Here is a 26,868-nt window from a genome sequence, read left to right on the forward strand (position 1 = left end):
CAGTTGAGAGCAGATGTTTTAAAAATAAATATCCCTTACTGGTCCCCTCATGAGGCACCCCTGTGCCATGCAAAAATAGTGCTATATTAGCCAAATTCTAATAAATAGGCTTCAGTGCTTAGTCCTGTACTGTCAGAGAAAATGGACAATCTAAAACACTTGTATTTCCATGAAAGAAGCATATATTAATTTGTTAGTACATATCACTTATGAAGCAGGCAAAGTTGTGGTTGGTGTATTCAACAAGAGTGTTGAAAATAGTAGTGTGATCACTTTGTTTTTTTAATAAAAAAAAATTTAAGAGTCGGGGTCTTACTATGTTGCCCAGGGTGGCATGGAACTCCTGGGCTCAAGCAGTCCTTCTGCCTCAGCATCCCAGGTAGCTGAGACTACACATAGGCACCACCATGCCTGGCTGAGCAGTCACTTTTGAATTGCATGGATTTGGATCTAAGCCAATCATATTACATCATTAACTCTGCCTAATAGAACCAATGTGAAGTTAACGTGAGATGTATATTATTTTAAAAAATGTGTACTTGTCACTACTTCAGCAGGTAAACTTTAAGGAGCCAACTTTGAAGAAACTACACAAACCCTGTAGAAGAAAAAGTCATATGGGAAGGAAAGAGGAAGAAAGTATAACTGCAGGAACTTAATTTAAGTGTAAATGGAATTAGGTTCATATTCAGCATCATTATTTGAAGGTCATAAGGATAGAATTTAGAACAAAGAAGTAATCACTTTAATAAAACAGGTTAGCCTCAAGTGGGGTTTGAGTGCTGTAGTGAAGTCAGAATTCTTTTGATGGAAAACTGCTTTGACTCCATCCTATGTTTAATGTTATATTAAGCTTTTATTATGCAGTTATAATATGCGTATGTTTTCCAAAAGTAGTTAATTAACTTACTTTTAATGAATTTCCCTACCTGAAAGAAGTTGATCCCCTAGAAAGTGATGATCTTATGTGATGATCTTATTTTGAATACATAGTATGTTGAAATAAAACTATTATGCTTTTGTCAGGGGTTTGTTCATCTCAGTAGTAGCTCTTTCTATTTAAGAGTTGTGGCAGGATGTTAACAAAACTATTGCTCATTATTTAAAACCTTCAGATGAATGTAATCAGCAGCCCAAAAGAAAGTGAGAAAAAACAGCTATTGCTGCTCTTGCTCTGAAAGCAATTTTGATTTAAGTAAGGGACACAATTTTATTTTACTTGGTTGTGTGAAAAAGTCCACTTTCTTCTAGAATCGTTTATTCAGGCAGTGGCACACAACCAACAAATTAGGTCACTGGGCAGTAGACTCCAAGGATGGTGGCTAGATTAAGTCAATTTTATTTAATGTGTAAAATGAGTTTGACATCCTTTTATATGTAGAAAGTTTTAAAAAATCACATCACTGCATTAGAGGAAGGTCCACTTTTCCAGAGAAGCAAGGGAAAGATCAGTTATTATTTTCACTGAAAGCGGATTACGGTCATCTTAAAATTACATATTACAGTGACTTGACATTTACCAGAACATTCTTAATACAGAATATTATAGAATGACATTTAAATGATACAGGAAAAGTAAGACAAGTTAGATATGTTTGAATTTAAAATACAAAGGGAGATGAAAGAAAATGTAGTCAGTTGAACAAACTAGATCTGAGTTAATATAATAATCTCTCCCTTTCAAGATGTGTGCCGTGAAAGTAACAGTGACAACAGTGATTTAAAATATGTTTCTGAGTTGAAATACAGAAGCAAATGTGCTTGACAGAGTATTTATTTTATTGTTGGCTTGTCCCTGGAGGACTTTATTACCCACCAAACCCCTGGTCTTAGAGCTTTGTAGTTTACAGATTCTGGATTTTGCTTCATGGTTTTTCTGGTCTCCTTGTAATGTGCTGTAGGCTGCACACATTCATTCTAGAACACAACTTGCCTTCTAACTAAGGAACACGAATTTTTGTGAAAAATTCTTGCTACTTAAGACTCTTGCCAAACAATCTACAAATGAAAAGGAGTCTGGAGACTGTGACCGCTACTGGCAACTTATGAAGTAGTAGGTAATAGAGAAGCAATGATGAGAAGCAAGTGATGCTGACTCCTGCATTTTGTTAGATCTGATTCTGCATATATATTAATAATGGTGCACCCTATGGATGCAATTTCATGTTTATAACACTTTGGTCATTGGCAGCATTGTGCACCCGTGTTTTCCATGCCTTCCCATCTGCTGTCTACACCATTCAGATTCAGGTGACAGAAATATTTTATATAAAAGTTAATTAACCTACACTCTACAGATGAAATCTCTGTAGTTCAGCTAGGAATCTTCTGGGCAACTGCTGAAAATGGCTTACACTCACCCTTCCTAAGATTAAAAATGTAAGATTTATTTTTTTCCAGAAAAAGAAATCTTTAGTACTCCCTTGACAATTTATGCTTAGATTCTATCAAACTTTTCATTGTATATTGCCCTTACTCATTTTAGTTTTTATCTCGGCACATATATCAAAAGTGGAAGAAGATTGGAAATACATATTTTTCCAGCTGCAAGAGTTGAGTGAAAATGATGTAAAGTCAGAAATCCTCCATGGTGTGGACTTTTTTACTAGTACATTGACCAATGTTGATCAAGTTCTCGGACTTTTCTCAGTTTCTCAGTCTTTGAAATGGGCGCATGCCAATTACCTATGTGCTTCATAAATACTTTGTGCAAGCCTTAACACAGCTTGAGATTATGATAAGAGTAACATATAAAAGGCAGAAAACTTATTACTAAAAGGACTCTGTCTTGTCCTTAAATATTCATCTCCTCATTATTACTTGTCAACGTTAAGTTCACAAATAGCTCTTTCATTGAAAATATATTTAGCTTTTTTAATCAATAAGAAACTAAATCATTTAATTCCTTTTTAAAACTTCTTAGATGATGGGTACAGGAATGGGCTGAACACAGCAACTGAATACCAGCCTCCGAGTCCACATTACATAGAAGGAAAGTAGGGACAAAGAAACAATCCCCAAATAAATCTCCCCGTCCATCTTTACGCTTTTATATATTTCTAATGCTTTCCAATATCCAAGACTAATTGACCACTCTTCTTTACCTATGGCTTCTGTACTAGGTGCAGATTTTTCTATTTACCCGAAGGAATTCAGAGCGATGTGCTTTCTTCCTTACACCCTTGCCTAAGGCTCAGGCACACCTTCCAAAAAAGTCAGAGAGAGCAGATGCTGCTTTTCCGCCACATGCTTTTCCGCCACATGTCAGAGCTCCTCTTGGGAGTGTGACACCTAGCAGGGAGTCAGGGATACCCCACCCCCATACCCTGCTCTTGTGGGTCTTCAGCACCTTGACCGCTCTCCACGGTCCTGAACCTCGACTTCTACTTCCCGCTGGGCATCCACTAGATTTCTCCCAGCCGGTCAAAACATGATTTTCTCTTATATTCTGCCCACTTCTTTCCTTCCAGCCGCGACATCACTGCGTGTTTTATTTCCACCCGCGCTTAAAATGTTTTATTCTACTTCTACTAAGGTCCTTCTACCTATCAACTACGAACGTGGCCCAATCGTTAAACAATATCAAAGTTATAAAGCAACAACTCCCCTCAGACTTTACCCAGCCGTTTTCTCTCCCCTCATGCAATGGCCTCGGCCCCCAGCAGCGCCCATCTCCACTCACGCACCAGACTCCTCTCACCTGACTCTCCCGCGGAAACTCGTGGCGGACGATGCTGATAACTGGAATGTGCAGGACTAAGCTGACCAAGTCGAGCTCCATCATCTCGCCCTGGCTCTGGGGGAAGGCGAGCAGCGCCGACACTCCTTGTACCACCACGGTATGGCACACACTTTGCAGGAAGGAGAAAGGGTCACTGCTCCACGGCGAGCTAGGGGAGGAGAAGGGCAAAAGCGGCAGATCGCCCAGGCCTGCCTCAATGGCCATCACTACTTCCAAAGACAGGTTGTAGGGCAGCAGCCCTTCCACGCGGTTCAGGTTGTCCACGGCGAATAGGAGGGCGTCCCGTGGCCACAGGGTCTCCGCCCTGGTGCCCTCGCCGGGCTTACGGGAGCCTGGCGGCCCCCGGCCATGCAGGGTGCTCCCCAACCAGCGTGCGCCCGACGAGGGCGCCGGGGACCGCCTCGTCCCTGGCTCCGGCTCATCCCTCTGGGCTCCTGCCCGGCTGCCGTCCGGAGCGCGGCTGGCCGCGCGGGGGGCCGTGGTCCAGGGCTGCAAGTGCACCGCGCCCACCCTCACCGCGTGCCCGATGCGCTTGAGGATCTGGCAGGGCTGCGGGTGCGAGGACGAGCCCGGCACCCCAGCCAGCACCAGTGCGCAGGGCGGCGGCAACAGCAGACAGACCCTGCTCAGCAGCCACCACAAACTCAGTCTCCTCATTACTGTGACCCGCAGGGAGAAAGCGCGCCCCCTCCTGCGCCGGGTTCTCCCCTCTGCAGCCGCTGCCTGAGGTCTCCGCCTCCAGGTCCCGCGCGCAGCTTCACTCCACTCGGTGAAGCGGTCCCAGGAGCTGGAGCGGTCTCTAGGCCATCCAAGTTGGAGCCTAGCACATCCCCGGCAGTCTCAGATCCCGCTCCCAGGTCCCTCCGCCTGGCATCCTCTGCCCGTCCGGTCACTGCGCGGAGCAGGCAGGCGGGCAGGCCGGTGCCTGTCACCCGCGGTTGGAGCGTCCGTTCCCTGCCCTCCCCATCTACAGGGCGCCTCGGGCACTGCGTCCGGCCCCGCGAGGCGGCTGGGCTGAGAAGCAGCCGGAGTTCCTCCGGGGCAGCGGTGACAGAGGAGCAACGCGCTCTCGCTTGGATTCTTTTCCTTTTCTGCCCGGGCGAGACCCACTTATTTCCTGAGGTCGCGTTGGAGAGGGCGTTCACGCCCGGGGTGTGGAAAAGAAGCCAAATCCACCTTGTTCCACTGTCGGCCACCCTCCTGCAAGCTCCCCCAGCGCTGACTTCATTTTCTCTCTTCTCTCGCTACTTCCTCTCTGCCTTTCTTTTGTTATTTTTCCGCGGAGTCGCCACCGCCGCTCGCTTCCTAGGAGGAGCAACGCGACTGGCCAGCAAAGGGTGGCTCTGCTCTGAGCGCCAAAGTTCTCCCCGCCTCAGCCGGCGCCTCCCTGTTGCTGAGCCCTGGCGCCTGCCTGTCGCTTGGCTGCGCTAAACACCCACTGTTGGTGAGATTCCCGAGTGGCACATCCCGCGCCCCTGGAAAGTCCTCTCGCCTCAAAGGCTGGGAGTCGTAATTTGCAAAATTCCCTAAGACCTAAGAAGGAAAAAAGGACTCTGAGCCGGTGAGAATTCTGAATTCGGAGTCGCACCTGAGGGATCTGAAATTCGGTGGTTCACTGAAATAGGTTCAAAGAGGCTGTGATTTAACGAGCTTCTGGATGTGTCGCTTTTAAGGTTTTTCTAGCTAAGGGTATTAAAGTAAGAATTATTTACACATTTTTATCTCCTCAGCTTCTTTCTCTCTGGCATGTGCGCCTTTGCATTTTTTTTTTTTTTAAAGAATCCCTGTGTTTTTAGGTTCTCAGAATTAAAACAAAGTGAATTCAAAGCAATTCTTTTAGTTCAATAAATTAAAGAGTTTCAAAGTACTTTGAGTTTCATATGCAGTCAACAGCAGTTCCCAGTTTAGATCAAGAGTCCCCATATCACAGTTTCTACTAAGTTACTTCATTTATATAGTAATGCAGTGAAGTCAGTGTGTTGTGATCTAATCTTTTCCTCCATGATTTGAATAATCTGAAACTAGAAGGTAAGGAAAGAGTTAAGGGCAGGCCTGTGGTTTGCACATATACAGTAGATTAATTTTATTTTATTCCACAGTATCGTTTAGTAGGAGGGAGAGATCCATGGGGTGGAGCAAGCATTGGGGATCAGCATTTCTAAGTCTAATACCACTTCAGGAGAACCATGACCTTGGCAATTTATTTCACCCGACCTTGCCCTGCTGTTTGGATCTGCTAAATTGTTATGCAAATACAGCTGGCTTTTAGCTCTGGAGGGTTGATTTGATTCATGAGCTAAAGTTTCCATCATGCTTTAAATCCTGGGATGAAGAGACTCGAGTTAAGTGAAAATCCCAAGAAGGTTGCAAAGTGAATACTGTTTTCCCCAGGCCAGATCTTTTAAAGATATCTCAGAACAAATTTACCAGACATTCAACATCGTTTTTGCAAGACTGGATTGCTAGAGAAGAAAAGTCTCCCGTGAGAGAAAAGTGGAAATCATAGTAGGGGGCTGAATGAGGAGGGAAAGAAACCCTCCTGAAGCCTGAGAGAACATCCCATGAATGGAGATAAGCTGCCTCTAGTGTGCTGGAAATTCCCCCTTGTTCCAGAGGATTCCATTGATTGAGATCTGAATAAGAAAAGTGTAGAAGTCTGGGGTCCTTGCATTGCAGGAAGATTGGGTATCTACTAATTGTATAGTAAGGAGGTATATTTGTCTGTACTCGAGTGTGTGTTTTGAAGAGTATAACGTATAACATTATAGGTCATGACCATGCTTCAGAGTGGTACTCTTAGTCATTGGCATTACACTTATGTTCAGATCAGGTTCCCAAGAAAGCACATGATGAAGGAGAATAGTTTGATCTGATCATTAATAGCATCCTAGAATCACTGTATATGCATTAGGTTTTTCGCAAGTTCATGACTGCCTCAAGGGAATAACTGAACTGCTCTTACACAGAAGACTTTCCCAAGTTTCTGAGGATAATACTGCACCAGGTTGTGATAAAACTCTAGTTAAACCTGGTGAATACTGAGTGAACAATGAAGAATGGCTCTCCCTTCTCACGCTTCCTTTTGTTTCTTTCGGGGCTTTTCAATTATAATTGACTGGTTTCCTTCCTGTTTTCCTTTTGCTGATTGGTTTTCTTTGTTCGTATCATGGTGGTCTGAGCGTATCTAACAAAGTTGTTCTCTCTCCTTTCCCCGAATCTTCTTTTTCCTTTTCCCTTTCTCCTTCTTGTCCACCTTTTTCATGTGTCAAGGGTCATCATTTTCAAAGTTCATTTAAATTCAACAACCAGTGATTAAGCTCCTAGTATGTGTCAAGCATTGTTGTCGGACCATCCTGGAAACAGATGAATAAACTCTAGAAAAGTGGAGTTTTCCCCTTTCCACAGGATCACAGTCAATAAGTGAACAAAATGCTAACATAGAGCTTATATTCTAGTGTGAAAGAGACAATAAAATATACAAATAAATAAATAAATAAATGTAGGGTATGTTAATTGGTGCTAAATAGAAAAAGAAAGCAGTGTAGAAGAAGTATTAGGAGGAGGATGGGTTGTAATTTTAGATGGGAAAGCCAGGAAAGACCTCTCTGAGAAGACAGCTTTTGAATAAAGATGTAAAGGGAGGTAAGGGAGTGATTCATGTGAATACTCTAGGCAAGAATTTCCAAGCAGGGTAAACTACATGCCAAGGCCCCGAGTGTTTCTGGAAGGTTTAAAGAATAAAGAGGGGTCTGGAGTGACTGGAGCAAAATGATCCAGGGTGAAGGCTGTGGCAGGTCAGGTCAGAAAGGCAATAAAGAGATGGCAGACAATGTAAGCCAATGAAGAGCTCTGGCTTCTACTCTGAATGAGATGAGAAGCCATGAGGGCAGGGACACTGGGCAGAAGAGTGATAGAACTAATACTTTAACGGGATCACTACAGTTGTTTTGTTACTAGTAGACGAAAGGTGGTTAAGAGTGGAAGCCAGAGGAGGAGAAAAGGAGATGAGGCTATTGCAATAAGCCACGTGAAAATTAACATTGCTGTCAAATCGTAAAAATCAACCTCGGTAGGTTTGTGTGATCATCCCCATTCTAAAGAAGAGGACATTGAATTTGAGAAAAGTTGAGTTATTTGCACAAAATCGTTATATAGTGAGTGGCATTGTGGCTTCAATATTTTAAGTTCATCCCAGCTGTGTGGTTGGTAGCAAAAATCAGTTGAATTTCAAAACTGGCTCACTCAGAGATTAAGCTTTTTAAAAATTATTATCTGATTCAAAATGAGAACTACTGATCTAAGAACCCATGTTGGAGAGTCAAACAAGCCAGAACAAATCCAAATGTAACGTGTGCTTTTGTTCACATCTGTGTTTTCTGGTACCAGTAACGGATGGACTAAAAGCTGAGATATATTGCTGTGGTGGTAGCCAAGGAAAGGCTACAGTAAAGGATGCTGTGGGAATTAGGAGTTAGATTCTCTTCTCAGTATTGTTTCTCCTATGGATATGACATTTAACCTCTCACAGCTGGAGCTTCCTCCTCTGTACTGCGGTTGTGGTGACAGATCTTGGCAGTTGTCTATATAGATGCAACAGTATACATTCTCCTGTGAACCTTTTCAAGTTCCATGGGAATGGGAGGCTTCTGGTGAGTCTGGAAAACTATCTTGTGTTTTTTCCTATACCTTGACTTATTACAAGTTGTATTCACATCTATCTTTGTTTTGGTAAATGGCCATAATATTAAATGGCATGTCCTTAATTCTGGGTCAGCCTTTTCTTTTCAATGGTAATTATGTAGATTTTTATCAATATTCAGATGAAAAATGTGTTCTCCCCTAGCTAGTGCATACCCATGGTCTCAAATTGTGCTGTCTTCCACATTGGCTCCTTTGTTTCTATTGCCAAGGACCTTGTTGTCATATGAATCTTCCTGGATAAAAGCAAAAAGCAAACAAACAAAAATATGTGGAACTCTTAGAGAATCTGTGGTAGCAGAATTTTAGGAGGGAATGAATCTAGAAAAAAATTAGGCCAGTTTAGAGGAGCAGACCCTGAGGGCTCATCTATCCAAAGCCTAACTATTTTTTCTCATTCCCCCAATTAAAAACAAGCCTATATTCACTCAATACTTTGTAACACTGTTCTACATTCTACTAATTAGGCATTAATTTTGGCAACAATCATTCTCTTTTAAAAATGCAATTAACTCTCATTTGGGGACTATCAGTCAATCACAGATTAGTATAAATTATTTTATCCTGATTGGTGTAAAATTAATATCCTCTTGGGATTTTGGGGGGAAAAGAAGGGAAATAAGTTTATTTTGCATTATAAAGGATTTTGGGAACATAAGAGATCTTAAGGAAGAATTTCAGAAGACGTGCAACAAATATTCATTACTCTAGAGCTTTTATCTTGAGTAACTTCTACATGCCAGGAACATTGTATACAGGATTCTGGTAGAACTTTCCTCAATAATTTTTAGGTAGACTGAGAAACTGCAAACAGGAAAAAAGGGACCTTAGAAACTAAGAAAATGGGGTGACAAAGAGGAAGCAAAAATCTAGTCTATCTTGTCCAATGCAAAATATTGCCTATGCTTTGACCTTATGCTGGAAAACACAAAGGATACTGTCTTTTCTTTTGCGTCACATAATCCCCTACACCCAAGAAACCAAATTCAGGCCAGGGCTATTACCTATCTGTAAATTAGGAATTGCCAATAGTTGCTGTTTACCTTTTAGCTATGTAAAAGCACATTATGGTATCCTTAATCAGGGGAGTCAGTCATCAGCTGTGACAAGTGCTTGGCCTTTTCAACATCCGCCAGGATTATTAGCTGAGTGTTTGGATTTCCTGATTTCTTTTCTAAACCTCACACTAAAGAGAACTCAAATAGGGATTGGAGAAGCTAATACGGCAGTCTCTCTCAATCACTCTCTTTTTGTGTGTGTGATAATCATTTCAATTTAGTGTTTATCCAAATGAGCTATGGAATAAAACTTGGCCCATCACAGACTGGGACATTTTTAAGGACTTTTTTGTGCTTAATTTGCAGAACTAGTTTTATAACTGCAGCCAAAAGAATTTGGAAATTTTCTAAAAGCTTATTTGCCTTCATGGATCTTATGCCTTGCATCTGTAAAAACATTTAGTCTACAGAAACATAGTTTTTATTCCTTTAGAAAGAGACTTTAAGAAAGACTTTCAGATGATGCTCAAGAATTATGCAGTCTTCATTATTCTAGAGCTTTTATCTTGAGTGACATCTGCATGCCAGGTAGTTGGCATGCATGATTTCTTAATTTCATGACTAGACAGCTCTCCTTATTTTATAGACGATGAAACTGAGGGTTGGTGAGGTCGAGTCATTTACTGAGAAATGGGATGCAAACCCGGATTTGATATTCTTTCCTCAAAGTTCATGCTTTTTTCATCTCTACTTCAAGTATGAATGGAACCATTATGACTGGTCTTGACTGACTGTAGAACCATTATTTGACTAGTGTATAGGGATAAACATAATTACAAAGTTATTTGATTATTTATTACTTATCAGAGGATACAAATGAAAACTCACAGTTATAATATTTAAGATGATCTCAGAAAATGTTTTCCTTACTGTTTAATAGTACAAAGAGTCATGAATCATTATCATTTTCTATTTTCTTATTGGGCCACAAAACATAGAGCCAGATGTCATTTGTTCATTTCATCTGTGATGACTCCTACCTTGGCTGCAGTTTAATGTCATTGACAATATGATCTCATAATTTATTACTTTCCTTAGGGTCTCTGTGCAGCAACCACATACTCAGGATACGAAGAAATATTTTAATATGTGAAAATCTGCATGATTTGTGATAGTGCTTCTGGAATGTTCTCATTGGAAAAAGTTCAGTTCTAGGGGAGCCCTTACTCTCTATAAGGTAGACTGAAGCCTCTTTTTTTTTTTTTTGAGACGGAGTCTCACGCTGTTGCCCAGGCTGGAGTGCAGTGGCGCGATCTCGGCTCACTGCAAGCTCCGCCTCCCGGGTTCCCGCCATTCTCCTGCCTCAGCCTCCTGAGTAGCTGGGACTACAGGCGCCCGCCACCGCGCCCGGCTAATTTTTTGTATTTTTAGTAGAGACGTGGTTTCACTGTGGTCTCGATCTCCTGACCTTGTGATCCGCCCGCCTCGGCCTCCCAAAGTGCTGGGATTACAGGCTTGAGCCACCGCGCCCGGCCAGACTGAAGCCTCTTATTTACATACTCTAATTGACAGACTTTAATCTGTATCAAAGGATTGAAGAGTTTGCATGGTATAAGCTAGTTTGCTCAAAAATGAGCTTGGACATACTTTATATCATGATGTGTGAGCTTTGGCTAAACAGAGTTGCCATTTCTAGGTGCTGGAGAAAAATCTCATGGGTACGCTGTATCTTCTGGGAGCTAAGCCACTCTGAAATGAGGGCTATAGTCATCTAGTCATTTTTGTTGAAGGAGAAATGACCTCTTTCTGAATTTGAAATCCCTTCAAAAAACCCTGTACCTTTTTCATTTGGGGTGCTATCATTGGATTAAAAAACCCATAACCCCAACAGTACTATCAATGCAGCTTACACAATGGTGAGCAGATTGAATAAGACTGAAACAACAGCAGCAGTGATTAGCTTATGACCACATGGAACTCAACCAAGAACTCAATGGGAAAACGTTTTCATCCATTAAAAAAGTACTGGTGTAATGAGACAGATTTGGAAGAGGCAGGATGTAAGTAATAATAATTACTGTCTTCTGAGATGGGCTGACACCTCTCTTTTGAAGAGCTTAATACATTTTTGCAGATTTCTTTCTTATTCTCTCTCAGGTGGGAAGAGGGTAGACATATTAATCTATTTATATGGTTTTGAATCAATTATAAACAGATGGTACCTGAGACAGAGTCAGTAAGTGGATAGCCCAAGTTTCCACAGATGCAGAACTTAAATTTCATTTCTTTTATAGCAGCCAAAATTGGGAGGCAACCTTTACTATTGCTGCTGCTACTACTACTACTGCTACTATTACTACTACTACTGGAGAAGTGGGCACATGTAGGCTGATGTTTCTTCTTTGATCTGCTCACAGGCAAGGTCCTAGTCTGGATCTGACATTTAATGCTGTTAAGTTGATGGCTGAACTTTTCTGGTAATGAAAACACTGACTGTCCATTTGTTTATAATGGCCATATCTGCTTGAATCTTGGTTCATGCTTTCTAACTGGGATATTTGCAATTTCCTCCTGCCTTGGTATTTTTTTTTTTCTTGAAGTTCTTCATCTGGTTGGTGACACAGTCATGTTTCTGCAGAGTTTCAAAAATGGTCTTTAGCAAAAGCAATCTTCTTTTTCTATTGTACCAGCAATTCAATCTTTCTCTTTAAGTCTCCCTACTAGCTCCCTGCTGCTTTCTAAATCAAGCTGTGATTTTCTGGGTTTATCAGCCTCTCTATCATGGGGTTTAAATTTGCTATTAAAGATTTTTTTAAAAAAACTGATGCCAAAAGTCACCTTCACTCCAAAAGTGGGGGACCAGAAATAAGTATAAAGCAACATCCACAGTTGGTGGTACAGGCACAGACAGGTGTATGGGATAGGCAGGGGAAGTTGTCTACAGTGTTTTTTCTTTTACATACAATTTTTAAGTGGCTAGCAATGTCTATAGGCTCTGTAGATATCGTTTTATACTGATGACGTTAATGCTAACAAGTCTTTTTTTTTTTTTTTTTTTTTTTTTTTTTTTTTTAAATAACCAGAGAATATGGTTTTAGCAAATATGACCTGGGGCCATATTTTTCACAAGAGCAGAAATTATGATGATAATGGTAAGATTACGTGGAATCCTATGAGTATATTAGGAAAGGCATTAGCAATGTTTTCACTTTAAGATAATGGAAAATATGCCATATGTATAATAAAATGTAATTTAGCAAAATGTATATGTTGAATTATTAGCCTCACATCTTCATTCCTCTGTGGTAGTAGTATAATCTTATGCTAGGTGGGGTGTATGTCTCCTGTTTTTGAGTTGAAGATTGGTCAATGAATATTACTTTGACCAATAAGACTTTAGTGGACATGAGGCAAACAAAGACTTGAAACATACTTGCACAGCTGGGCTTCATTTCTTGAGCCCCTGCCTTGCATTCAAAGAACATTCTTTGGATAGCTGCTAGTCCAAGAACCCTGAGAGACATGTAAATAGACCTGTACCCAACTGCAGCTTCAAGCCAAGTCAAACTGATCTTAATGGACAATGGGCTGGTAAGCAAGAAATAAATGCTGTTTTATGTCCCCAATATTTTGTGGTTCTCTATTATGCAGCAAAGTGACTGATCTACATGTATAAATCTACGGGGGAAAAACTTTAATTAGATGCATTCTGTTCACTTTTAGGAGAAATAGTCCAAAGATAAATCAGAGACTTGGGGGTTAAGAAAAAATCCTCAAATCATTCTATGACATATTCTAGATGGCCCATGTATAGTCCAAGTACTTATATTTACATCTATAACCTCATACAGTGCAGATTCATTATCTTTGTATGACCCAACACAATGAAGATCTTGAACCTTCAAGAAATGAACATACTCAGCATGTAGTATTTATTAAGAATAATTCCATACATTCGTATAGTGCCTAGTGGAAGTGGTATTTAGCTTAGAATAAACACATCCAGTTGCAAGATAATCTTAAAAATTCTTTATTTGTATCTTTCAAATAGCACAAAGAAAATACATGTATCACAGCAATTTAAAAATATATTTCTTCTTTCTCTCATGCATTATCTTTACTCATTACAACTGCTTTTACATTTTTTTTTTAATTCTAAACTTTCCTTATAATCTTCAAACCTTTCCCTGTTTAAAGATTTCCCCAGCCATAGCCTGTGGCCTCCCAGTCTTTCTCTGTCTCTAGCTTTCTTCTTGATTCTGCATAACAAACCTCAGGAGAATGTATTGAATTCAATTGACAGGAGACTGAGGACTTCAAGCCAGAATCTTCTTTAGTATCCTGGGTTAGGATGAAGGCTGAGAACATGCATAATTTAATAACTGTTGACACATCACTTGTGGAGACTAAATCGGCTCTGTGTTAGGAAGATGATAGATGTTTGGTATAGAACTCAGAAATAAATAAAAAGGTCCCTGCATGGAAGCCTCCGTAGTGCTGGAAAATTTTATCATTCCAACAGGAATAAAGGAATAAGGCTTGAAATAAAAGAAACATTCTTAATTGCAATTGCGTTCTTTGTATGGATGTCAAACATAAAAGAATCAACGAAAAAAATGGTGGATAGTGGAAATTTACAGCATAGGCCAGAAATCATAAATTGGAATAATAGGATAAAATAGAGCCAAAATGTACCATTAATAAAATTATGCATACATAAATAGATATTTTCTATTTGTCATAGTAAATATAGTGGTTTCCAAATTATATAGTCCCCAAGTGGATAGCCTTTTTGGTTTCAACTATGTCACTTTACTTCTCTGTAACTAAAATTTGATTTACCTTTCAAATGTCCATTTCTACTGATGGTGGAAAACTGAAATAGATAAATGTAAAGACATTTAGTCTGTTTGGATTAAACAAATTCCCTCAGGGTTCTTTCACTCTTATTTTCTTTCATCTATTCTGCAGTAGTATGGAAGTGGGTTTATGAATTGTCCTTGTGTGGAAGGAAGGGAGTTGACTTTGTTGAGGTTTCTTTTTCTGCTATGGTGACTCCTGATGTGGGTCTGTACCTTCTGTTGAAACCTTAAGGACTACATCCTCCCTATTCCAACTCCTGACTTCTCTGGGCCATTGGCTCTTTCAGCCACTTTTGCATCTCTCTTAGGGAGTGATGAGAATTTTCTGAGACTCATCCATTCAACACTGGGTAGTGTGAAATTTGAGGAGGTTGGCCTTGGACCTCTATCTAGGTGCTTCCTTGGGCCACTGTTCTAATGCTTAGGGGACTTGTGGACTTGAGGCTTCTCTACAAGGTTTTCAATCTTGTAAGCTGTGCTCTAAGTTGCTGGAGAATAGTTCTTTCTGATGTGGGATTCTCTTAGCCTAATTGAGTATTTATGTAGTCCATCTGTTTCCCCCTTGAAAATTTCAACCCTGTATTAGTTTTCTATTAATGGTAATAAAAAATTACTATAAATTTAGCAGCTTAAATTAACACACATATATTTTCTTATAGTTTCCATGGGTCAGGAGTCCAGGTTCAGTTTACTTGGGTACTCTTCTCAGGGTCTTACCAATCAATCGGTTGGCTAGGATGTATTCTCACCTGGAGGCTCAATTGGGGAAGAATCTACTTTTAAGTTTATTCAGGTTGTTGGCAGGATGAAGTTCCTTGGTACTGTAAAAATGAGGGCCTTGGATTTTTGTTGACTGTTGGTTGCTGGCTGTTCTCAGGACCTGGAGCAGTAGTTTCTAGAAACCACCTGGAGTTCCTTTCCATGTGGACTTCTCCAATACGGCCACTTATTTCATTAATCCCTCAAGGATAGTCTCTGTTAAGACACAGTCCTTATGTAATACATAATATAACCTAATCACAGGAGAGACATCTCACCACCTTTGCTGTAAAATGTTACCTAATCACAGGAGTGACATCCTGTTAACTTGCTGTATTCTATTGGCTAGAACCAAGTCACAGGACCTGCCTTCTCTCAAGGAGAGGGAGTATTCAAGAACATGGCCACAAGACATGGGGATTATGGGAGCCACCCTGATGCCTATTCAGCACAAAAGCCAAAATGAGTTGGAGAGCTGAGCACAGTTGGAGGCCCAGAAAATGTATAGTCATACCCCCTCTAATTCTCCCTTTCCTGTTAGCTGGTAATGCTTTTCTTCTCTCAGCTAACTCCTAAATCATCATGTATAGTTTTTTCAATCCATCTATGAACAAAATTTACAACCTTTCCAGGGGTTGGGTTCTAGATCTTTTAAGGTTTGCAGAATTCCAAAGCAAACACAACAACAAAACTTTTCTGTGTCAAGCCTGGCTCTTTAAAATATGGGCTTCAAGAGTGATCACTTCTGCTGTAGTTTTGCAAAAGTATACTCAGAAGCTAAAACGTTGATAGTATGATTTTATCCTCTTTGTTCTGTCTTAAATTAAAAAATAAACCTTATCTCCATCTAGTTTTAATGGTGGAATAGTGGCATAACTAAAAACAAATTGATTATCAAGAGGGGAAAATATATCAGGTGTTATTTGAAAGTATAATTCTTGCCCATTAGGCATAATGACAGTGGGGAAAGTTATTATCATTTAATGACTGCTTCTTGGAAGCTTACATGTCAACAATGAGAAAACTCACTTTTTAACTAATATGCTTCAGTGAGATTAAAGAGCTGTGTATAATCACACAAAATTAAAACATATAGCTCAGAGTTACATTGTTGGTGCTTTGAAAAAATAGGAATACTCCCATGCTGATAATAAAATCAAGCTATCAACCCGTGTGAACGGCCCCACGACTATTGATCCTTTTTGATAAAATTATCCAATTCATGATAATTAATACAAAAAAAAAGAAGAACAAAAGAAAAACTAAAATGTGTATATAGAAAGATGTTTATAACAGCCCAATTCAAACATTGTAAAAAACTGGAAAACAATATAAATATTTAATAATAGGGGAATAATTATTTATGGCATATCAGTTCTATGTAATTTCACCCAGTCAGTTAAAATGAGGAGTATACAAATTTTAGGTTTTTGTAAATCACCTTGGAAAAAAATCAAGTATGAATTGCATGTACTTTGATTATAATTCTGTATGTCAACTCTTCATTTACACATGGAGGTCAGAAAAATATTAATATAAAAATAATGGTTACCATTTTAAAAAATTAGTAGTACCACATTTACACAATTTAAAATGAAACTGACAAGCAAATTAAAGTGTAGCTAATCTAACAAATAGTTACCCAGCTACTTCTCATATTTAAAACATATTTAAGAACTAGAAAATAAACAAATATATATCAAACGAGCCAAAACATACATTGGAGTGTCGATGCTCTGAAGTTCACACATTTCATTTGTAGAACACATCCAACTTTCACTCAGAGCATTCTAACAAACATGATTCCTATACCATAGGAGATTAAAAGAGATAATCAAAAGAGACGGAACAAACCTCAGAAATTTAATAATAAGATCTATACATTATCTTATACTACATAAAGTGCATTCATATGCAGTATTTCCTTTCATTCATACAAAAACTTTGAGTTGTTTTTATTGTGTTCATCTCACAGAAGAATACATGTGGTTAAGTATCTTTGCCCCAGATAATACAACTTAAATTCAGGTGTTCTAAGTTTGAATTAATCTCTTTGCCTTCACTGCATCTTCTAGCTTACAAATTGAATAAACGGCTTATTATATGTTCACTTTGGGATTTGAAATTGTTTTAGGAAAAAATAACTGTAATGAACATTTGTATAGAAGTTGATTTCTTTCTTTTAGAATATCTTTGCCACTCTGTGTCTTCACAGTTCTTTTAGTTTACGTGGTTCTCATTCCAATCATGGAATAAAAAATTTGGCAAAACAGATTTTTCACATAAAAGTGCCAGTTTTCATGCCAGAAAAGGTCAATAAGTGGAAACATCTGGAATTTTACTTGGTGCTGCTTTATATCATGGATTTTATAAAGAAGACAAGGCTTGCAAAAATGGACATCAAAAGCTTCCATCAGGAGAAAAGACTTCTGTGATCTATATTAACTTGGGTCAAATGGCACTCCTTTGAAATGAGCTTGAGGCATCGCATTATTCTTTCTCATGCTGTCTTTTGGCTTCATGGGGTACTTAATGTTTTCCAAGGTTCTTTTGGCCAGGTTAATTGGTATTTTCTAGGTTATCTAGGACCCGCAAAACGTCTGCTTAGGGAAATAATTTGGTGCTGTTAATTTTTTTCAGCACAAAAAAGTGCACATGGTCACACACACCACACATCCTTGGCATTTACTATCTTAATGCATTGTACTGCATTTCTGATATGTCTCTGTTTTAATAAGCTAAACTTTAATTCCAGGAAAGCAGGTCTAATTGTATGCCTAAAGAGATAAGGGGATCCACTCTTCCTTAGATGATAAGTAAAGCTTAACTCTTTGGTACCTCTCCAAACTGATGTATGATAGTAAACAGATGTGCAATAACTAGTGGCAAATTCAGACCTTCTTACTTGCAGAAGACTATGTGATAACTGAATATGCCATATTTTACTTTCTGGCAATTAGAAAAATAGATATATCACATACTTGGAATGATGAATGAATGAGTACAGGTACTACTAGGGGTTACAATTATGGCCTTTTTTCCCACCCGTCATCCCGATCCGCAAGAATATAAAACTGATTCATAACAAAAACAAAACAATAAGAACAACAACAAAACAAGAATCCACACCAACAAACAAACAAACAAGCACCTGGTAAAAACTACTGGGGTCAGGGCCTACAGATGTTGAAAAGCTCTCATCCTTGTCTTCTCTTTTGTGATACACTGATGATCTTAAGACTATGGCCAAATAGACAACTAAGCCACAGCTGGGACCCAAACTTAGGTTGAAATGTTCTAATACATATGTATTTCTTTGTGTTAAGGTGACAACTGCTAGGGAATGTTACTGGTGCTTTTGGCAAATTTAGAGCAAGAATGTTTCACTCATGTGATGTGCAGAGGGAAAGGAATGGGTCATATATCAACATTAGACCCTACCCCTAGCATATGGGTAAGAGAGAAGTCTCACATTTTTGAATGGATCAAACTTCTGAACTCCTGAATTGTCAAATTGGCACTTAGCGTGCACTTAATTAATATTAGCTATTATTATTACTAACTGAAAATAGAAACTTAATACCATTAAATCTCCTTAGCCCAAAGAGAACTCTGAAAAGTAAAGAGCTTCAGTGTATAGGTAAATTGTATTATACAACTCAAAAGTCTTTGAGATTATCGCTGCATTTCAATAGAGTGTGAGAGAGGGCAAAGACCAGTTTACTTTCCCTTTCCATTAGATTGAATCAGTACAAGTCTGCACATTTGGATTGCATTAGTTCATTCTCCTGAAGAATTGCACGTCATAAATTATAGTTAAGATTACACACGACTTATGACAAAATATGCTAAAGCATTTGCTGGAAATGAGGTTAAAGATTTTCTCTATTATCTAACTTAGCCTGCTAATACAAAATTTTCTGTGAGCGATTCTCTTAGAAATAATTTATTAAAAAACCTCGGTTTCCTTTTAAGAACTATAATACTCCCTCCTTTCTGAAAAAAAAAAAATGAGCAATATAATTGGTTCTGATTACCATTTTACTATCTTTACCAGGAAGCTCAGGGCCAACTTAGAAATTCAGGTAAATCAAATATATTGACACTATTTTTTTTCTTTTTTCTCTTTGGTATTAATTTCTTGATTTTGTGTTTTATATTCATGTATATTCTGTTACTGCATTTCATGCGTCACCGCCCCCTCCCCCTTTTTCTAACTGCCAGCTGCCTCAAGTCCTTTATGGAAAAGAGCAAACAGAAATGCAATCAATCAATGTATCAATTCCATACCGTGTATTCTGTTAGAATTAAGAAGTGTGCAAATAACACATTATGCATTTATCTAAATTTATTAAATCTGATGAGGAAAATAATCAGAATGCAAACAAAGAACTTCTAGATGTTAAACTGCTAGGATTGAAAGGATTTTGGAGGTCACCTAGTTACATTTTCAGTGTGACTCAGCTTTTGCATTCTCATTGGCATTGTATTTTCTAAAGATTTTGTAGAGCTTAGAGTATAATTCCATTTTTATATCTTGTGATAAATAAGCATATTAAAAACAGGCTCACTGAAATTAAGATAGAAATGTTCGGCCGGGCGCGGTGGCTCAAGCCTGTAATCCCAGCACTTTGGGAGGCGGAGACTGGCGGATCACGAGGTCAGGAGATCAAGACCATCCTGGCTAACACAGTGAAACCCCGTCTCTACTAAAATACGAAAAAAATTAGCCGGGCGAGGTGGCGGGCGCCTGTATTCCCAGCTACTCGGGAGGCTGAGGCAGGAGAATGGCGTGAACCCGGGAGGCAGGGCTTGCAGTGAGCTGAGATCCGGCCACTGCACTGCACTCCAGCCTGGGCAACAGAGCCAGACTCCGTCTCAAAAAAAAAAAAAAAAAAAAAAAAAAAGAAATGTTCAATAATGATAATGTGCATCACAGCAAATCAAATCATTTTAACTAAAAGTATTTTAATCTCTTTTATTTTTCCCATAATTTATACATTTGTAAATATCCTAAGGTTCATTTAAACCACTTGTTTCTAAATACTTTTTATTTGTCTAAGTGCTGGTAGATAAGAGTTATTTACTGTCTAAAAATAACATATAATTTGTGCCTTTGTAAGCTTTTCTAAGATCATCAACTCTGAAAAAATGTACAGCAATTTATTTCATTATTATTTGAATTTGGGCTGGAGTTCAAAATATAGTAAGCTTAAAAACTTATAAACTTGGCAAACAATCCCAAGAAAAATGACCTGTACGTGCTTAATTGAAAAGGATAGCAAAAACTCCTGGTGGTTTTTAAGTTACTTACATCCCACCTCCCCTGCTACCCAGTCAGGTTTCAGACAATATAGGAAGATTGTTTAGCAGCCCTGGAAAACCTAACTGAGAAACTGGGGACATCTGAATCATAAAGGTAGCTGCCAGTGAAAATAAAACTGCTAGTTATGGTTGATTCTGTGTAGAAACGGGCAGTCATCACAGCTGGGTTTACTGGACTGTGTTGAGACTGTTAGTGGCTGTTGTAGAATCTTGCCCTTTGAATCATCCAATTCCTGATTTGTTGAGCCTCATCAGAGGAATTGCCTTGTGGAAAGAGTTCATTCTAAGAAATCTTGAGTCATATGTAAATGGTTGTGACATTCCCTTCCTCATAAAGAAATGCAGAAAGGCTTCACTTATTTATTTTAGGTAGACTTAAACTACTCCTTCAGAGAGCTTCTGGGGACACTCAGAGAAGAGATCTTTAGATGTGAGAACTCTCTGCAAAATGTTCCTTGTATCTCCTAACTTAAATTTATAACAGCACCAAAAATAGGCTGAGGGATACCCCAAGTGGAAGAACCTGGACGTTTCTTCATGGACAAATGTCTGCTGCATTTTCTCTGAAAGTGCATCTTGAGACGACAGCTTGTGTTTGCTCTTTTCTTTCTCTTGGTTTGTTATTTGTTAGTCTCACTTTAGTACATCACATGTTCAGTTAGCCAATTAATGTAAAATTACTTTATTATCATATGAGGAGGTGTTTGGATACAGAAAAAAATACAGAGGCTTTTTATTTTTGAATAACATCAATACAAGATCAGTCAAAAATTAATATTCCAATCAGACTTGACCAATTTTCAGGTGAAACTATATCACTTGCCAGAGCATGTGTTGACCCACATAAATCTTCAGCCATAATTAAAAGTAGATCATTGTGTTTTTATACTCAGGCATTGAAGAATGATGATTTTTAAAATTTCTTCTTTGTGTTAATTCCACTAGCCTATATTTAACTCTTTGTATAACCTGCAACAATTGTAGCAGGTTACAAATGTTCTATGACCTGCTAAACACGGGTCATAGAGGCTCAACTTGGCCAACCCAGATTATATAAAATTCCAGCCTAAATTGGGCTCCATCAAGGAGTAATCTGTTATGGAGATTCTGTTTTTACAGTACAATTTAGGAAAATTACATGATCTACTAACTGTGTTAATAACACAAAGTTGAGTTTTTAAGTTATGAGAGCTAATATTTGTGCATACATCAAATCAAGATTACTTTGAAGACAATACTCCAATTTAGGCACCAAACTTAGTAAACAAATGTAAAGACACATTAAATTGCATAAAATTTTATACTACCTCGGAAACTCTAATGTTTGCATTTATTTATTTATTTATTCATTTATTTTTATTATAGCAGATGAATTGATACTATATGTGTTAGTCCACTTTGTGTTGTTACAAAGGAATATTTGAAGCTAGGTAATTTATAAAGAAAAGAGGTTTATTTGGCTAATAATTCTGCAGGCTGTACAAGGAGGGCACCAGCATCTGCTTGGCTGCTGGTGAGGCCTCAGCAAACTTACAATCATGGTGGGAGGCAAAGGGGGAACCGGTGTATCCCATGATGAGAGAGGGAGCAAGAGAGAGGGAGGAGGTGCCTGGCATTTTAAACAACTAGTTCTCACATGAACTAACAGAGTGAAAAATGCACTGATCACCAAGAGGAATGGCACCAAGCCATTCATGAAGGATCTAACCCCATGATCCAAACACCTCCCACTAAGCCCCATCTCCAACACTGGGGATCACATTTCAACATGAGATTTGGAGGGGACAAACATCCCAACTATATCATTATACTTTCAAAGTAATTTGTATACTTTTGTTTTCAGCTTTTCAATGAAAAAGTTTATGATCACATCAATATTGGAATATGAGGGTAGAGAGACATATGTGTTAGGGTAGAAATGTAACAGGCTGGGTATAAAAGATGAGGTCAGTAAGAGAGTTGGTCTATCACAGAAAAGTCCCACTCTCCTTAGAAGAGTCTCACTCTCCTTAGTCTGTAAGAGATCTGGAATACAATTCTCTGTGAGAAACCATGCATTTATGAAGTTCCTTATGGCTTCAGGAAGCTGTGAGACACTGTATGTTCTTCTGTTACAGTTTTAGATCAGGTTCTCCAGAAATAGACTCTGATACAGGGATTTGCCTACAGGAAGTTTACTGGGAAATGTGCTCAGAAGCAGCACCTGTTGGGGTTGAGGGAAGCAGGATTAGGCAGAGGGAGAAGCTGATGCAGGTGCAACAGAAACCTCAGCAGATCCCACAGGGAGCTCTGCAACAGGACAGACCATTAAGAGTTGGTCCAAATTAAGGCAAGCAGGTAGGCCCTTTGCTCCTCCCCACAACCATTCCTATCAAGCAGACATTGGAAGAGGGCTGTCTTGTGAGAGAGGTCGTGAGCCTTGGGCAACTTTGATCCCTTTATCAGAGGCAATTTCTCAGAGTGTGACTTGGTTATGAGTTACCAGCCATAAACATTCCTGATAGCAGGTGTAGTGATGAATTATATGTGTCAACTTGAGTGGATCATTGGGTGCCCAGATATTTGGCTAAGCATTACTTCTTGGTGTGTCTGTGAGAGTGTTTCTGAATTATAATAGCATCAAATCTGTAGACTGAGTAAGGCAGATTGCCCTCCCTAGTATAGGGGGGCATCATCCAATGTGTTGAGGACCTGAACAGAACAAAAAGGCAGAGGAAGGGAGAATTTGCTCTCTGACTAGTTGAGCTTCTCCTGCCCTCAGACTGAGACCTTTGTTCTTCTGATACTTAGGACTTTGAACTTGGGCTGGACTACACCACTGACTTTCCTGGGTCTCCAGTTTGCAGACAGCAAATTGTGAGACTACTCAGCCTCCATAGTTATGTGAATCAATTCCTCATAACAAATACAGATGCTCCTAAACTTACAGTGGGGTTGTGTCCTCATAAACTCATCATAAGTTGAAATTATTGTAAGTTGAAAATGCATTTTATACACCCAAGGTACCAAACATCATAGCTTAGCCTAGCCGATCTTAAACATCCTCAGAGCACCTACATTAGCTTATAGTTTGGCAAAATCATCTAACACAAAGCCTGTTTTATGCGAAAGTGTTGAATATCGAATTCAATTTATTGAATACTATACTAAAAGTAAAAAACAGAATTGTTCTGTGGGTACTCCAAGTATGGTTTCTGCTGAATGCATATCACTTTCACACCATAAAGCTGAAAAATCATGAAGTTGAACCATGGTAAGTTGGGACTGTCTATGTATCCTATTAGTTCTGTTTCTTTGGAGACTAGTACACTGGGATCATGAGGTCTCTGTTTTGAAGGAGGACTAGGATGGCCTGACCACAGCATTCCCTGTGGTTACCATGTCCTGTAGAATACAGAGCACACAATTATTATATTATTATTGCTGTTTATTAATGATCAGAGCTAACACTGAGACCTATTTATGCATTTAATTGAGACATATTTATGCATGGAGCACTTTTCCTAATGCCCTATGAAGCTAGCCACTTTAAACATGATCACCGTGTTAGGCAATAGAAAGAACTGGTTATAAACTCAGGATTTGGAGTCAAAGCGCCTGGGTAAAAAACAGTAGCATAGCTTCCTGATTCTTAGGTATGCAACCCTGAACAAGATCCTTAAACTTAGAGGCACTGTCTCACAGAGTATCTGGAAATGTTAAATGAGCTTAATAGTAAAAAGCATTTATGATGGAATAACACACAAACTATCATATAATTTATACTTAAATACTCGTTATAATTATTGTCTCATCCACCTTACAGATAAGGAAACTGAGGCTTGCAGAGGTCAGTTAAATGCTGAGACACATTGACTCAGGCAAATTGACTATCGAGTTCGTTGCCTTTTTTGAACATTATCTATAATAAAGTCCTATGCATATTTGACATATAGAGGTCCAGGAAATCAAATAGATTGTGTTCTCCATGTCTTCTCAATGAGATAATCAAACTGAGTGAAGATAACTCCATAAAATATTATGGGTTCTTCTGACATTGCAGCATGATTCTAACTTTAAAGAGAACATGATCATTTACTTGTATATTCATTCATTATCCAGTGAAAACTTTTGAGTTGGACTATTGTGTTCTATCTATTCTCTTGGACTTTGAAATAAAGTGATTATCAGGACAGTCATTGTTCCTGCATTTGTAAACTTATGATCAAATAAGAAAAGTGTGTTGCATGTTATAAAAGAGAAACATAAACTATGTGAATATAAGAGGAAAAGTGAGTTTCAAATTTAGGTAATACTTAAGTACCTACTAAAGTTATGGCAAAACTGCCACTCCAGCACTCATAACCTACATGAATCATTAATGGTGATCCTATTTCCCCTGACTCTTAATGTGGCCTCACAGAATGTAGTAGAAACATTAAAATGTAAAAATTTAGTAATACAAGCAAGCCATCTCACTCAATGGCTATATGCCCTGAAGAGAGCATGAAATGGGAGATATTACTTTGCTGTTCAGTCAGTTGACTTCAGTTTCCATTTACTTCTTACGATATGTACACTTTATTGAGCTAGGTATAATTCTTATGTTAAAGATACTTACTTTTCCAAAACATGGCCTCTCAACATGAACTATTTTTATCTGTGGTGAAATGAAGAAATAGCAATCTTTTCAAATCCTGGAGGAAGATTGCTGGTGTTGATCTTACTGGTCTCCAATGAAGCATAGAATACAACCACGCATGGTAGTTCATCCATGATTAAAGGGATTTTTAGTTTTAGTTTTGATTATATGCAATTTTTGCTTTACGTGCTCACTTTAGAACTTAACCTCCAAATAAGATGTAACTTCATATAGTATTTTCCTTATCTGAATGGACCCCAGGGCCAGGTAAACTTGGGCTCAAATCACAGTACCCTCATAACTGGCTGTGTGATTGGGAGAATTCAATTAACTTTTCCATGCTTCATTTTCCTCCTCTGTAAAATGGGGATAATCTTACAATACAGAGTTGTTGAGGATTAAATGAAAACACATGCAATGCCCTTAGCACAGAATTTTATTGAGCAATAGTAGTCTATTAAGAAAAGTCCTTGCCAAACGTAGAACTCTAGAGAGTCAGAGTTGGCACAGCAGCTAAAACTTAGTTTGTGCTGACATGTGTATTAGGAGTCAGTAAAACATTGAAGGAACTAGTATATAAAACAGTGATTAAGTTTAGTTTTGGAGTTAATGCTGAGCTTGAAACTCCACTTACTACACTTACAAGCTTTGTAACTTTGGGCAAGTTATTTAACTTCTCTAAGCTGTTCATCTGTAAAATGATGCAACTAATAATTCCTACTTCACAGGGTTGTTGTGAGGATTAAGTGAAATGATCCATGTAATGCACTTAGCTGAGTTCCTGGCACACAGTGTGCACTCTGAAGTGTTAGCTTTTATTATGGAAAAATTTCACACACTTGAGCATTTTAATCCCTTTCACAGTTCTTCATTTTATAAGAAAAGAGACTCAATGATTTGTCTAGCTGGTAAGTGGTGATACTTGTCTCAATCATAGATCTTTTGACCCCAGATTTCCTGCACCCTGCTTCCTGTCTGTCCCTCCTTTCCTTCCCCTCACAAAATATAGGCAAGTTCCTGTTAAAACTTTTGCTGTTGATGTAATTTTACAATTGCATAGACTTGATACTCAAAATTAATTCCACAACGAAAATTAAACCCATGGAAACCCCCCGGAAGGTTGCAATCACACACAAATATGTCAAAATGTGAAAGGTCACAATACCAGAATGAGTCTCCAGAAATAATTCAGGGGATATGTCAATCCGAAATATTAAGACAGAATTTTAAAAGAAAACAAAAAGAATGCTTTCTGCGCATACAAAGCACAGACTAGAAGTGACAGGAGAAGGGCATAAATGCACACTTTTCACTGTGTTTGTCTTACTTTAGGGAGAATTCACAATTATTTCATTTCATGGCCTAGGGAAACCACAATCTCTTGCTCACTCATTAGTATCCATTTTTTTCTAGTTGTAGAAGCCTCTTATTATTTACAGCTTTAAAATAATTTTAGTATTCACATTTTTCAACTGGGGGTGGAGTATTTCCTTTGAGCAGAAGAAATAAGTTAATGTAGGATTTCCATTGGTTAGATACCTGATAAAATTGGTCCATGTCTTGAACCCTAGACTCTAATGTGATGAAGAGATATTTACTGCCATATTCAGAGTCATTAGAGCCCTGAATTCAGAGTGCTTGCTGCATATCATACCTTTTGCACAAAGGAACCATGTACAAATTCAAGGTAGTAGTGGTTTTAATTTAGTCCATCTATGTCATGGTCATTCATTCTCCATTCGGTTTAGGCGAACCCTTCTATCTTTTGCTTTTAAGCCTCCCTAACAGCCACTGACCCAGAAAAGTGAAGCACATAGTTCCAACAAATTTGTAATGGTCCTGCTTCCTCTTCTCCTATCACTG

The 26,868-nt window shown here is 38.7% G+C and overlaps 1 protein-coding gene and 1 long non-coding RNA gene across 3 annotated transcripts in view; one reads left to right on the forward strand and one right to left on the reverse strand.

Moving 5' to 3' along the window:
- LOC105480993 (glutamate ionotropic receptor NMDA type subunit 3A) overlaps nt 1–5,139 on the reverse strand; it is a 171,571-nt gene extending 166,432 nt beyond the window's left edge. Inside the window, exon 1 of one of the 2 annotated variants that reach the window (XM_011740233.3) lies at nt 3,701–5,136. In XM_011740233.3, coding sequence (XP_011738535.2) covers nt 3,701–4,399 — 699 coding nt within the window. In that variant the 5' untranslated portion in view covers nt 4,400–5,136. Of the gene's footprint in view, nt 1–3,700 lie in introns of both variants that reach the window. The other variant, XM_024792631.2, reaches the window with a different exon arrangement.
- The window catches only part of LOC105480995 (uncharacterized), a 575,131-nt gene continuing 552,022 nt past the window's right edge, over nt 3,760–26,868 (forward strand). Inside the window, exon 1 of the long non-coding RNA XR_011612742.1 lies at nt 3,760–3,839. This is a non-coding gene — a long non-coding RNA (uncharacterized lncRNA). The remainder of the gene's footprint in view (nt 3,840–26,868) is intronic.

Source organism: Macaca nemestrina, chromosome 14 (genome assembly GCF_043159975.1).
Source record: "Macaca nemestrina isolate mMacNem1 chromosome 14, mMacNem.hap1, whole genome shotgun sequence".
Taxonomy (NCBI): domain Eukaryota; kingdom Metazoa; phylum Chordata; class Mammalia; order Primates; family Cercopithecidae; genus Macaca; species Macaca nemestrina.